This window comes from Diorhabda sublineata, chromosome 9 (genome assembly GCF_026230105.1).
Source record: "Diorhabda sublineata isolate icDioSubl1.1 chromosome 9, icDioSubl1.1, whole genome shotgun sequence".
Taxonomy (NCBI): Eukaryota; Metazoa; Arthropoda; class Insecta; order Coleoptera; family Chrysomelidae; genus Diorhabda; species Diorhabda sublineata.
The window spans coordinates 14,019,054-14,034,233 of NC_079482.1; the positions used below are offsets into that span (position 1 = coordinate 14,019,054).

At 31.4% G+C, this 15,180-nt stretch overlaps 1 protein-coding gene across 3 annotated transcripts in view; it reads left to right on the top strand.

The window, feature by feature from the left end:
- The window catches only part of LOC130448791 (uncharacterized), a 246,993-nt gene that overhangs the window by 135,188 nt on the left and 96,625 nt on the right, over positions 1-15,180 (top strand). For 2 of the 3 annotated variants that reach the window (XM_056786302.1, XM_056786303.1), the window contains one exon: positions 10,642-10,866. In XM_056786302.1, the coding sequence (XP_056642280.1) occupies positions 10,642-10,866 (225 nt within the window). Of the gene's footprint in view, positions 1-479; positions 777-991; positions 5,101-10,641; positions 10,867-15,180 lie in introns of those variants that run through there. The other variant, XR_008910380.1, reaches the window with a different exon arrangement.

Genomic DNA, 15,180 nt, shown 5'->3' on the forward strand with positions numbered 1-15,180 from the left:
TATGAGAAAAAACGCTGCGTATTTTACTCGACAGCATTATTTTATTGTAGTACACCCTTCCTTATCTTATTTTGATCTGAGGAATTGCTTTTATCCTATGTCTTAATAGTTATGAATGATTTTTTATATGATTCCATTAATATGTTGGTTCGAAAATGTTGATTTATATTGGAGATATTTTTTCTTATTGAAAAAATATATCCGCCGTCTGTTTTGCTATGATTATTAATAAAATAATACTTGACATAAAACATACTTTCCAGAATATTAAAAGATTTGAATTAAATAATTATCAACGCAGATTGATAGACGAGATGTGTCTATTGAATATAGAGGTTCATACTGTAAAATATTCCATTTCAAAATCTTAGATTTTTTAATTATTATCTGAAACAATGTTGACAGACTTTTTCTGTTAGCTTCTTTAGAATGCACACTATTTTTCTTTCACAGCTTCTTATTCTTTTTAATATAGCACTAGGATATTTGACAGAAATTACGGAATGAGCCAGCGCATTGTCTTACGGATGCTTTATCACTTTTTACACTCACATGAAACATAATTTTTTTATAATGGCATCCATTTTTGGTATGAAAAGCCGATCTGATTACTTAACAACTAACGAAAACAATGTAACAAATTAGTTGTAGCAAATTAATATCTTTAAATTCACAACATAATTCAAAAAAATCTTCTGGGGACGATATCAGTACTTCTATATAAAATTGTTAGGTCCTATCCAAAATCAGGAGTATTGTAACGTTCCTCGGGTAAGGTATGTGGATAAAATTATACAAGTTAATTCATACTTTACTACATTAAGATACTGATAAGTTAGCAACTAACACTTCACATCAAATATCACTTTTTTATCTCTGGTAGTTTTTGTATCGTTCGCCGCGTATCAATATTGAACTATGTGAGCCCCTACTTTATACGCGTATATGCGCTTGCATAGATACAGTTGTAGAAACTACTGTATTGTTACAGAATCCAGAAACATCTGGAACAATAATTATCCAATGATAGATGACCAGCCACTGGTGTACCAATCTCACTATAGTTTTCACTACTTTAAGTCATGACCCTTAGGAATAATGGTATTTTTCCCAACTGGTTGCAATAAAAACTTTACAAGACATGTGTCAGATCCATAATGAAATACGAAATACAGATACAAAAGGAAGCAAGTAGAAAAATATTTTGAAAGTAGCAAAAATAAGATGGTTTTCATCGGAAAACCCAGAAAAGATACCGATATAAGGCAACAATGCAGAATATTTGCAGCCACTGCAAAAAATATAAAACCATAATTCCATTTTAAAAACTAACCAGAAGATGGAGACTACCTTTCTCAAAGAATAATACAGGTATAACTAAGACACAAAAGAGTTAAATATTACACTAATATAACTAGTTTATTGTGGAGATTATTAAAAAAAGAATGTTTAGAAATATTTAGGTTGAATTTACTGATATATTGGCCATATTTTGGATAGGAAGTCTCGTTTCACTGCGGAATGTGAGAAGATAATTTGGAAATAAGTGGAGTTGATCAGGGAATCCGAATGAAATTATGGGTTGAAAAAGTTGATTGATTTTTAAGAAAATTATTTACATTGATTGGTAGTTCTTATCTCTACGTATTACTATGATTATTTTATTTCCAACAACACTCCTCTTTTTCCGTGCTTGAGATCAGCGAAAATATCGTTATATTACGCTTGTAACGTGTTCATGTGTCAGAGTTGAACATTTATTTATGTATAAAAGAAAACCTAATACAAATAATGATCAAAATCATCAGTATAAATTCATTCAAATCACTAATTACAAAAAATATCGTTCTCTTGAAATTACATATTTGATACAAATGTTTCAAAGATCTTTATAATCTGCAAATAAGTATTAATTTGACCTAATCCACAATCTGACAACTGAATGCAAACAAAGTTGGATTAGGTTCTCTAATATTATTCTCCACGAACAACTATATTCATTGTAAGAGGTTACATACACAATTAGAAGGTGACAATCAAAGACATGCTGCCCAACTCTTTACAAAGCTCATCATTTTAAATTTATGGGATATAATTATTTCATACAATTGTTTATCTATTACTTTTTGGATCCTATAAAGGTTAGTATGTGAGCCTTTTTGATTTGATTATTGGGTATCTTCACCTGCTGTAACAAACGGTTGAGGCATCGTCCAAAACAATGAATGAACTGGTACGTACATTGAAAGCTATAGTTCTTTGCATCATCTACCCACCAATAACGAATCAAATGATGGCTTCGGTTATGCACAATTTGTAACGATTGCTTTATGGCCGTAAGTGTTTTTATATTTAAACCCACAAGAAACTCTAGTAATTTTACTGAATAATTTCTGAAATCGGATTTCTGTTTGTATAGATTATAAATCTGTAAGAGAATAACGTCTCTGACATTTTCAATAATCTTTTTTAACTTGATGTTAAATTGCTCTTTTTCCACAGGAAGATCTGCCATTAAACCTTGTAAATAGTGGAAAAAATCAATCCGGCAAGTCTTATTGCCATTTATATTTTTAATGAACAGGTTTAAGCCGATCGAAACTTTTCAAAATCTTTATACAAGCAAGTCGTTGCGTTAGTCAGAAATACTAAACTGCTTTAGAGGACTAGTCATTCCCTTAAAAAAATTTTACACAATTTGGAACTATAAGGATTGTACAAATCAGAAACTGATAATGTCAGCCATGAAAACTATTCATATTAAATAATGCAATTATTGTACCCTACTAATTCTCTTAAATAGTAATCCTGGTTATTACCGATCTCTCAAGTTCCTCGATACCTTCATGTATCTTTTCCCTGAATGGAAAATGAGATTTATATACTATTTTTTATTTGTATAAAGTAATGTTAACAATAATCTAATATTTTATATCGTTTGTGTTATTTGTAAGTTCCTTCTATTTTCAATCTATATATATTTGAATGATCATAATCGTAATAATGTCCCGAGAAAAAGCAAATTGGTTACACGGCACATGCACTTGCCTAAAGTTTCTTAAATATTATCTTTACAAGCATTTTTGTAGTAAATTATTACAAAAGACTGATTCTTCTTAAGATTTTTAAAATGTTCATTATTAGTTTTAAAAGGAGGGATTTTCACGTTTATTATAAGTTTCATTTTTTTACTTTCGGTCGATTGAACGCTGGCCCTAGTATAAAATCTTATAAGACTAGAGGATCAAACTTTAGGGATTTGTTTACTATGTTTGAGTAACTAATTATTAATCTAGGGTAATTTACTATAAAAGGGCAATGATATGTAAATATTTGCATGTCATTTCAAATTAAAATTTGGTTGATAGTTTGGTTTTCATCAACTATTTTTTAGGTTAACAATGATTTGTTTGGAGCCATTTGCTTTAATATGATGGTAAGATGTCAAATCTTTGGTTATAATTTCACATTAAATACGGTTTTAATTTTGGTGATCATTTACTATTTTTGGCTGTTACATTTTACTTTTTCTGGTGGTTAAACGTAAGCTATATGGAATGACATCGAGGTAATAGTCATACAGATAATTGTTATTATTTATTTGGAACTAAATACTTGGTTTAGTTTTCTTACTAATTCTGGATTACTGTTTTTATACTGAATTTGACACTTTTGTGAAACTGATTACTTCGTAAGCCAATTGTTTGTTAATAGTTTGTTACTAAAGCAAATGTTTTGAAGTTTTGTATACAGGTAATTCAAGAAATGTGAAAAATTTTTTGATTAAAACATATTCCAGGCATTTATTTACCAATTATAGGTTCGTTTAAGCAATCGAAAATTTTTAAAAATGTTTAAGGATATCTTTGATCTATTTATATATCTGAAAGTAAGAAGAGATTTGTTTCAAATGATCTCGGCAAACTGCGGGTCGCGAGCCGCATGCAGCTCTTTGGATGTAAATTTGTGATTCTTTAGTTCCATGCACAAAGCACTCTACTATCGTCAGTTTAACTCAGTACTCCGACCTCCTTTTCATAATAAAGTGCGATGGCTTTCCAAAAGTAAGATGTTAAAACGTTTTGACTCGTGCTTGAATGAAATAAATACATTCCTAAATGAGAGTGAATTGAAGAGCCTCAAATGGTTGCAAAAATTTCACTTTATGGTGGATTATAAAAGATATTCAGAGCAGTACATTACTTCATTGTTAATTTTAAAAGCAATATCGCGAGAAAACCAGTACAACTGTTAACACTAATTACTCCAGCACACTTATAAAAAAATTAATGACGAATTTACTGAGACATTTGAGTAATTTAAAACCAACAAAACCAAACTAGATTTATAATAAATTCTCTTAGCATAAATAGTAACTAAATCTACATCGAGCCATTTAGAATTGAAACTGGATCTCTAGAAATGCAATTCACCGATTTAAAAAGTAAAGCTTTGGGGAGTAGAAAATTTACAGAATTTAAAAAAAATTGGAAGAGTTGGAGGTCCAGAATTGTATGTTCATAACGCAACAAATGTGGACAGCTCTAAAAGAAATTCCGCGATTTGAGGTTCTTATCTTCGATGCATGGAATAGTCTCCCAGAATTCTTCAGTAAGGTGAAGAAGTTGACATTTGGAGTGAGTGCTGACGATCTTCGGATCGACATATTCGTGCGAGCAAACGTTTTCTTGCATGAATATAATTAAAAGTAAAGTGGGAAGCCAACTAACAAATGACAATTTAGAGTTGTATTCTGAACTTAAAACAATTTACGAACCAAATTTATCCAAACTATCTAAAAACCTGCAAAGCCAACACTCCCATTGAATTTGTAAGCAAACATGTATGTTATTGGTTTTTTATTTTAAATACAAGTTACATTATTTAGTGAAGCTTGAATTTTCTACTAAAAAACCAAGTAAAGCCATCGCTCTCATTGGGTATGTTTGTCCAATTGTTTGTTATTGAAAGTTTGGATTGTAGTAAATGTTGATTTGCTTTAGTTTTTTGTTCATTAAATGATAGGATATTATCTAATAATACGATATAAATATTCATGTATATTATAATAGATATAAAATAGATATTTTCTGCTATGAATATAAGATTAGTTTTTTTACCAAACACTTTATTCAAGTACTCTTTATTATTAGCAACAAAAAATTTTGTGAACAATGACCAATATTTGTGGACTCGGCTGTAGATAAAACTGTCTGAAAAGACATGAGGGATGGCGTTAAAGTTGTCAAATGTATTAACTAAATAATAAAATAATAAGAATAATTAAAGAAAAAATTGTACTTGCACGTATAATCAGAACTAAACTTTAATTTGAATAAATGAAATAAACCATAGATGTCTTTTCTAAATTGTCGAAATTAATCTAATTACTTGTATAAATAGTATAATTATATTTTTTTATTCATCTGTATAAAAAAGTATAGTGAGCACCTCGTGTTAAAAAATCTTCAGTCAGTAGTCTCATGTCAGGTACCCGTTTCACTCAGCTACTATTGCGACCAATAATATTTGTCACATGAGTAACTTTCTTAATACTTTTTCTTTGTTATTATTCCAAGATTAAGATCATATGACACTACAAGATCAAGATCTACTCTTGATCTAGTCTTCTTTTGCTTATCAAGTTTGATAGAGTTAAGCTTTTTGGACACTTTCAGGATTATGAACAGAAAGCAATATTTTTGTGATTTTCCTTCAACGTCACCAATACTTCAATTACAATTTAAATCAAGAACGCTAGTCTGAATTGTTTATTTATTTTTATATGAGGATATCTTATAAGTAATGTCGTTTTTCAAATCCCCTTACCTCAATTTAAACTTGTCTATTCTCTATTTCTATAAAGAGTACAATTGCTTTACTTTATTTTCATCATTCTCTCTTTGTTATTAAGAACACAGTACGTTTTTATAATGAATTGTATGGAGTGCGATAATTCGTGTATTCTTTAGACATAATTGGAAACAAAAGTTTACAGCAGCCGTAACAGTGGGGAATATATATGAAATTAAAGACACAATTAATAACCGAACTATACAGTGTTGATTTAATCGTTTTAATAGTGGAGGTTTACGCTTGATTATCGTTCGCGTTCGGCGCTCGGGTCGTCCACCTGCTGGGGATATAAAAGTTACAAGGAAAGCAGTAGAAAATCAGCCTAGAACCAGCACTCATCGATTATCGGACACACCCAGACCTTCTAAAAAAAGTGACACGAATTAACCGAGATTCAAGCAAAACGTTGGGTTGAAGTACTGAAAGATGATCTTTGTATTATAGGCATTATTATTTGCGATGAAAAATTTATTTAAGCAACCTGAACATGGAAAATTAGCAGTTAGATAAAGTAATCATCAGAAACAGTCGCAAAGAGAGGTAGAATCAAGCGATAATCCTTTTTGTGTGTTTTGTGGAATTATGAAGGTTCAGTGTACTTCGAAATCATTTCAGATGGTCGAGCTGTCAATAACGAGGTATAAAGTTGACAATTTATGCGAGTGTGTGAGGTTTTATCGGAGAAATATCTAGGTTTAGTTAACTGAACGCGGGCTATTTTACAACAAAACAATACTAAATAAAATATTGCGAAAATTACGCATAATAAGAGCTTGGTGCTATTGAACTTCTGTCACATCCAGCATTGAATCTAGGCCTTCCACTGTGATTACTATTTATTGGAATCCATGGCGAAATTCTTGCTGGGTAAAAAATGTTAATTCAGAGACGATGTTGGGAATATAGTTCGAAAATTGTTTGGATCTAATTCCAAAGAAGGGTTTTTCCAAAATCTCAAAGAACCTGCTGAGCGTTTGGTTGAAACCATAGAACGATGGGCTCTACCTCGAATATTAAGGCTTTTTTGTATGATTTTTTTAATGAACTAAGTAAATATCCGAATATACCCTCATACAGACTTTTTGGGAACCATTATAATTATAATTGAAATTTGAATTTCCAATAAGGTGGATAAGAGAACTGTTCAGCATTCACCCCATATATTACAGGTGCACTCCAAAGCAAGATCAATTCTAAATTTATTTACTTAAAGCAATATCCAATCTTTTTCTACCTTATACTTATAAAATATTGGGTGCTACTAGTACACTTAAAAATGTGATATGTTTCAGTTAATCTGTAGTCAAGTTCGGAGTTTTCGAAAGGAGTCAATCCGAAAAATATATCCAGCTTGCCTATAATCACTACGTATTTTTTTGCACAACTGTCTAACCATAAAATATACTTTATAATTAGTCTGTATACCTCAAACCTGTTTTCACATGACATATTCTAAATACTTTGTTCGAAATTTTTTTCTTTCTATTGTACATTAGAATGATAAACAGAATCCCTATTAAAAATAACTGCATTCTAATATGCATTCTAATACAATATGTTATTCAGATGGTCGAATAACGGGAGTCCGGCTCTACATATGCTAATACTTTAATTACAACAAAAATGGTTAACTTTTTTTAATTAAATATAATTATAAATATATGGAAATTTTATAATACTGAATAATCATTAAATCTATATTTACAATAGCATTCGAAAATACCTTGAAATAATTTTGAATATTATTTATTAAAATCTATAAAAGTAGATACAAAGGAATCATTTTCCATAAGATAAGGTATGCAAAAATTATAAGAGTCGTTGTTACAAAGTCTACGCCTCGCTTATTGATGCTTTTATTGACTGTGGTAAATCTCCTAAATGCGTGGAAGCCGGGGTATGGAAACTCGCCGGTGCGAGAGGGGTAAATGAACCATAGCGTTCTCTCTTGGTTAATGAGCACAACTACTACGTTTATAGATTTGACGAAAGGTAACACTATGATGTCGGGTCAATCACAAAATAGTATTGACATTTGACATAATATAGTGAATGCGTAGCAGATCTGAGGCAGATGCCTACCAAAAATGACTTGTTAATCTCATTGTAGCACGTATTCAGACGAAAAAGCGCGTGAATTTTGTCTCTAGACCTTCAAAAAAATGTTTCTTCTTGCTCTGCAAACAAGACCTCCACAACTTTTATTACCTCCTCGTTGGAAGAAAATTTACGACCTTTTCAGTTTTTCAGTTGAGGAAAGAGATGATAGTCGCAAGGAGCCAAATCTGGTGAATAAGGGGGGTGTTCTAGGAATTCAAACCATAAATCACGAATTTTTTGCATGGCAACATGAGATTTGTATGCAGGAGCGTTGTCCTGGAGAAACAAAACACCTTTAGATAGCTTTCCGCGTCTTATCTCTCTAACTTTTTTCCCGAGTGGTCAGTGGTGATGTCGAATAGTAATCTCCAGTTATTGTTCAACCCTTATCCAAAAAATCAATCATGATTACTCCAAGGCAATCTCAAAAAACTGAAGCAAGAACTTTTCCAATAAATTTTTGGACACGAAACTTCTTAGGTCGTGGAGAACCGGAATTTCGCCATTCGATCGATTGTTGCTTTGTTTCTGGATCGTAGAAATGTACCCAAGTCTTTTCCATAGTAACAATTCGGTTTAACAAGTCTACATCGTTTTCAAATCGAGCACAGATCGAACGCTATGTTTCTACCCTTGCACGCTTTCGGTCAATATTCAAACATTTGGGGATCCATTTTGCAGCTATTTTTCTCATGTCCAAATTGACGTGAACTAAATGATGAACGTGTTCGTGTGAAATATTCAGTGCTTCAGATATCCGTTTTAGCCCAATTCGACGGTCTGATAAAATCATGTCATGAACTGCATCGATATTTTCGGGGACTGACACAGAAACTGGCCTTCCCGATCGGATCATCTTCAATGGAAAATTTACTTCTTTTGAAGCTTGCAGTCCAATTTTTCACGGTCGCACACGAAGTACACTGATTACCAAGGGTATTAAGCATATCTTCGTAAATCTGATTACCTATTAACCCTTTCAAATACAGGTACATGATGATAGCTCAAACTTCACACTGACACTTCTAATAAGTTATTGTTCGTTGTTATGGTAACGCAATATTCTGTTTACGCATGGAACTGGTCTAGGCTAACTAAATATCAATACACCCTCGTATATATATATATATATATATATATATATATATATATATATATAGAAGATTTATCCACCTAACTTTATATAAATTTAGGAGGTCCGCTAAGGTGGTCGGACGGACAAAGTTAATCAACAGAATACACTGGTGACTTTATGACAAACGTTTGCTGTTCAACAAAAAGACTTTCAAACACATATTACACGGAAAATTTTGAAAAGTTTTACTATTACTGAAGAACAATAAAAACAAGAAAGCTGCAAGGAGAGAATATATGACTTTACATGCAGATCGTCTGTCTACAAATAATAATATATATTTCTAATATTTACAACATCTGTACGTCTAGAAAACTTTTGAATGTAATGTACTATAATTAATTGTTGATTCATTATTTTATTCCACTGAAACCGCTCAACTTTATTATATAATGTTGGAAATTACTATCACCATATCGCACAAAAAATCTAAAGCGGAAACGCTTAAAAGTGTGTCAACATATGTTGCAAAGACTGAAGGAATGCCCTACTTCATTCAACTTTATTATGTGGCCGAATCATTGTTTTTATAGTGAAAAAATAAGACCACGAGTCATTCAATGTGAAAAATCTAGAAGAAAATCGAGTGGTGTTTGATGTGGCATTGTGTACAATAAAATTAAGGATATTTTGAACTGAACGTAAACATATTAACATACGAATAGTTACAAAAGAAATCGTCAAACATACCTCAGGATTTGGAGTAACTGTTCTTTGCTGAATAAATGAGACAAATATGTTGACAGTTAGAATAAGAAGCGCCCACAAGGCGTTTTGAAAGAAAAATTATTGTTATAGTCAAGACCCTGGATTTGGAATCTGTTATGATGAATACATTCCATGGTCATCGAATACTCCTGATTTAAAACTGTTAATTACATTTTTGAGGCCAATACTGGGGGAAATAATTTACTTTTATGGTAATACAATTGTGAAATTTATTGCAAATAAGCTTGAGGCAATAATTTACGAACTAAAACAACTATGATAATTCTATACTAAACAATTGAAGCCACTTAAGAAAATGAAATGAAATTTCAAAAAAACTGATACAAAATTTTCCAAATACAGTATTTTTGGAAAATTTCACATATTTCTTTTCAGTATTTCGTAGTTTTGAAGCTGTACTTCCCAGTATAAGAAATACGAAATTACATACGTACATATTCGAAATCAATAGGAAAAGACATACCAAAAATAGAAGAATTTTTGAAAAATGAGGTTGTATTTTGTATGTTGTTTTTTGTAATATCATTTTGAGAAGATTCAGTTAATTTAGCTCAAATTTGGTATGAAAATTTTTATCTTTTACTATCTGCAGCATAGTTAGAAATAGGGTTAATTCATAGCGGCAAACCTGGAAAATATGATTACTTAATTAAAATTTGATTGGGAATAGAACACTTTAAACTTTAAACCTTGATAAACGAGGTAAGTATATCTTTTTAAACTGTGATTAATATGTCGTTTTTCTTCAAATAATAAAGCAGAACAAATCGTGTACAAATAGAGTTGTTTTTACTACAATGATGTTTTTGTTTTAACGTTAGGTCGAAACGAAACGTCGACGATATTTTTCGAGTGCCAGGTACAAAATGGTGTGGCAAAGGATATTCTGCCGACAAATACACCCGACTAGGAGGATTCTCCAGAACAGATCGATGTTGTCGGAAACACGATCTTAGGTGCCCATTCTGGATAAATGGATTTGAGACAAAATACGGTCTCTTCAATTGGAGGATAAATACTCTCATGCACTGTAACTGCGACGAACGGTTAGTCCACTTTTAAATAAATTCATATTTGCATTCTAGTTTATTCAATGGTCGCAATTATGATGAAAATGTTTATCTATATAATTATTTGGTGATAGGAAAACAAATCATATACATTCATGAATATTGGAGGAGATATTGAAAAGAAACGTTATAAAAATAATAAAAGAAGCAAAGACATTATAAAAAATTCGAGAAATAATTAAACAATGTTTTTTTCAAATCAATAATTATAAACAAATAATGAACCTTAATTTTTTCTGAAAATTGTATTACCATTTTTATTCACTTTTCTATCAAATTTATTGTGTGTTTAAATCCACAATTGTAGAAATATCAAAATTTGAGAGAAATTTGTCTTAAGAGCCTTTATTATATAATTTCCTAATTATAAATTGAAAATTCAATTTCAATGATTCCTTATTTACATTACACGAGACGACTTCTTTCCCTTGGGTCGTTGAGTTTAACAGGAAAACCTATGAAAAGGGTGAAAAATAGCTCCCAAATAAATATAAAAGTATTAACCTCCTCGATTCTATGTTGAAAGATAATAAGAAGATAAGATAATAAAAAACAAAATTAACTGGTTGGTTAGACAAAAGTTCATCCGGAAGATTATGTACCGATTAAGTTTTTGTCATTGATAAAGATTAAATATAACAAATGGCAAGCAAGGACGTTATTGTTGAATATCAGATATAAATCAGAAGCTTGAAGCTTTAGCAAATTAACGAATTAAATGATTCTCACTATCCTGTAGAGATAAAATCTTCCTGCTAGTTGAAAACACATTGTATCAAAATAACACAACCAAACCGATAAGAACGTTCACCGCCGAAGTAAAACCAGACACGGCAACACTTTTGGAGAGAGCAGAGATGCGGGTGAGAAGAAGAATCACTAGGAATACATTGATAGACAGGGAGCGAAGCGACCAAATAGACCATGCACGAATTGTAAAAACTATTGGCGAAAAATATTCTTCGGTTTGGATGATCAAGAAAGACATAGAGCACCAGCCTGTAGTGAGAGTAGAGAATTAAGAAGAAGAAACTGTAATATCTAAATTCCAAAAGTTAATTTTTCAACACATTCACTCATTAAACTGTTAGAAATTGATAAAAGGAATTACATGTAAGAGATTTGATTTTTTTTATATTGGATTATATATAGAAGAGCACGTTAGTTGTATGTTGTAAAACAAACGTTCTGAGGAAAACCTCTGTAAAGGTCTGTTTGTCACTAACTGTGGGAAATTCTTTGAAATATTATTCAGACTCCATAAAACAATCATATCTTGAATGTTTTTAGTTTTCAGTCAATATTAAACACCAAAATAATAATATCGGAAACAGAATTATAATCCATAAGTCGTGACAAATGATGACATCAATAGACAAACAAAATTTTTGACTCACTTCACTACGAGGATGGTCCCAGAAGTACCTGGCCTGACTTAGAGATGGCGGTAATTGCTTGAAAAATACCACTGTATTAGAAAGTACACAAACTGTACAGCATATATTTCAAGTTTGAAACACGCCACGTTGTTTAGTATAGTGAACGTTTTCAATGTAAACATGGAAAAAATTCATGATCGTTATGATACAATATTTTTATTTGAAAAGCCCTAGTCCTATCAATATAAAAGCTAAACTAGATTCTACTCTGGGTGAGCCTGCTCTTTCGATATAACAGTTAAATATTGAGTAGCAGAGTGTAATCGAGGCCGTACGACCTGCGTATTCCAGCAGGGCCTACCAAATGAGGTGACGACTCCAGAAATGTTGAAGAAAATCCACAAAGCGATACTAGATGATCATCGCGTTTGCTCATAATGGACAAACGCGGCGTCGTGAAGATGTTCCCATCGAGTATTTGACAATGTCTCGCAGAAATAAAGCCGAATTTTTGAGCCTATTCATGAACATGGATGAACGTGAGTCCATCACAATGGACTGAAAAAAGAGAACCGTTTCCAAAGAAGGCAAATACCATTCCTGGGATAATTTAGATTGACTATCTTGAAAGAGGAAAAATATTAACGGCGAGTTTTATACGAACTTTTAGCAATATTTGGCTATGAAGAAATTGTTGTTGCATGAAGACATTGCACAAGCTCACACTTCCTTTGTTGCAATGGCCAAAAATATTGAATTCAAGTTTGAATTGATACCTCATGCATGACGATTTTTATTATAAAAAGGGTATCGAACTTATTGAATATCGCATGGAAAAGTGTGTGGAGCTAAAAGGAGATTACGTTAAAAAATACAAACATATAGTATTGATTTTTTGTCGAACAAACTCAATTTTCACATTTTGCTTGAAAATAGTTGATTGTGAATTTATGCTTCCATTTTGTGATGTCGCCACAGAAATAACAATCTTTTTACTAGATGAGTGGTCTCCAACACATTCTTCAAAGTACTGTTTCCAGTTATTGTTAGTTACGGAAAAAGGAAAAAAACATTATTTTAGGGTCCCTCAAGGATATTTATTTTAAAAATTATGTCTAAAAACAAATTTTCATTGCAAAAAACAGATGCCTTTGATGCCAAAATGAAAGCTCCTGTAACAAAACTTTTATTCTTATTCTTGCATTCTTACATTAATTTGGCATTTCTAACATCTACTTACTCCTGATATGATGACATTAACTTTCTGAATGACCTGTATAAATATTGTTTACACTAGAAAATCTGAAAATTTTCATTTCTAGTACAGAAACATGTCGTTGGTACCCTGTGTATAATAATATAATATAACAACCAAACATTAAATTATCTTTTGCAAGTATTGTTTACTAAAAATAACTGCGTTTCCCTATCATAAAGCAGGTACTTTTGTAGTGATAATAAGGTGTTAAAAACGCACAAAAATAATGACAACTTGTTTACAAAATCATTTAGTTCATCTAAGCTAACCACTAAACTACCAAAAGTGATTTTTTCTAATGGACTTGTGTTTTCGAGTGCTTAGAGAAATACTTAGTAATTACTATGATTACAGCGAAGATGTATATGAAGAAACACAGAAATGCGTACAGCCATTACCAATTGTTCCAATCGAAGACAACGCCTAAACAAATGTTTTTTCATCTATCCTTGCCTACATAAATATTGTAAATATACACTTACTCACGTAAGGATCTACCACACCTAAGATACAACTTTTCTCACTTGGGTGAAATGCACTACTTAACTTGTCATGCTCATACAAACATTGATACATTGAAATTATTCGCACCCTTATATATGTGAATTATAAAAATACGCCGGGATCTGCCAACTTCTAAATTTTAAAATGCAATATATAAATATACATTTCAATAATCTGGTACTCTAAATTCATGCGTAATTTTTCCAAAATTGATAATAATATTGATTACTGCGCCCGTTAAATTGAGGATCTGATGATAATAGGTTATGGGGATAATAATTTCAGGATAATTGCAGGAGTGTTTAAATTTCAATTAACTAAAGATACCTTAATATAGTATTTCAGAAATAATATATAAGTGTGGGTATCTGCCGGAGAGAATTTATGAGTCAAACAATTGTCCATATTTATGAACTTTTATGCAGAACGATTTAGAGCGTAGAATAAGATTCTGCGAAAGACTGGTGATTAAATTGAACAGAAAAAAATACAAAATCAAAATAATTTCTGATGCCTAATCCGTTTTCCGCTTCATCTAATGCATTGCAATTATCCCCGATATTGGAAGTGTTCTTGACTCTATATCCAGAAATACAATACTGCATAAACTTTATCCATATAATCTTCATCATTCATCTATAATCAGTATTCAACTTCTACTCAAATTGTTATTATTAATAAATGAGTTATGCGAGAACTTTTCTATTTCTATTGAATATGTTCAACATACTGATAATCTAATTCTTCACTTCCATGGAAAATACGTCTCCTCTACGTTAAAACTCCTCCAAAATGCAATAAATCTACCAGAAGAGAAATCTTCTCACCTGGGAGTGTCATTTTTCTAAAACAAATCCAAACTGATAAAATTCTTTGGAACGACATACACTTTTTATTTGAATTTGTTTCAATAGCTCCCCTCTATCTCTAAATCCGAGTAAAATCCTCGGTATGGCTTTCGACTCTTGATTAATCTAAAATCACGATAATCATAAGATCGAAAGGATTCTTCTAAAGAAGCTTAACATAATTAAAACACTTCAATGGAGTCTCCGATACATTAATATCAACATTTCCCTAATCTTCCCGTTTCTTCTATCCTCTCTGTCTCTACCTGAGACCACAAATAGTCTTATAAACAACACTTCA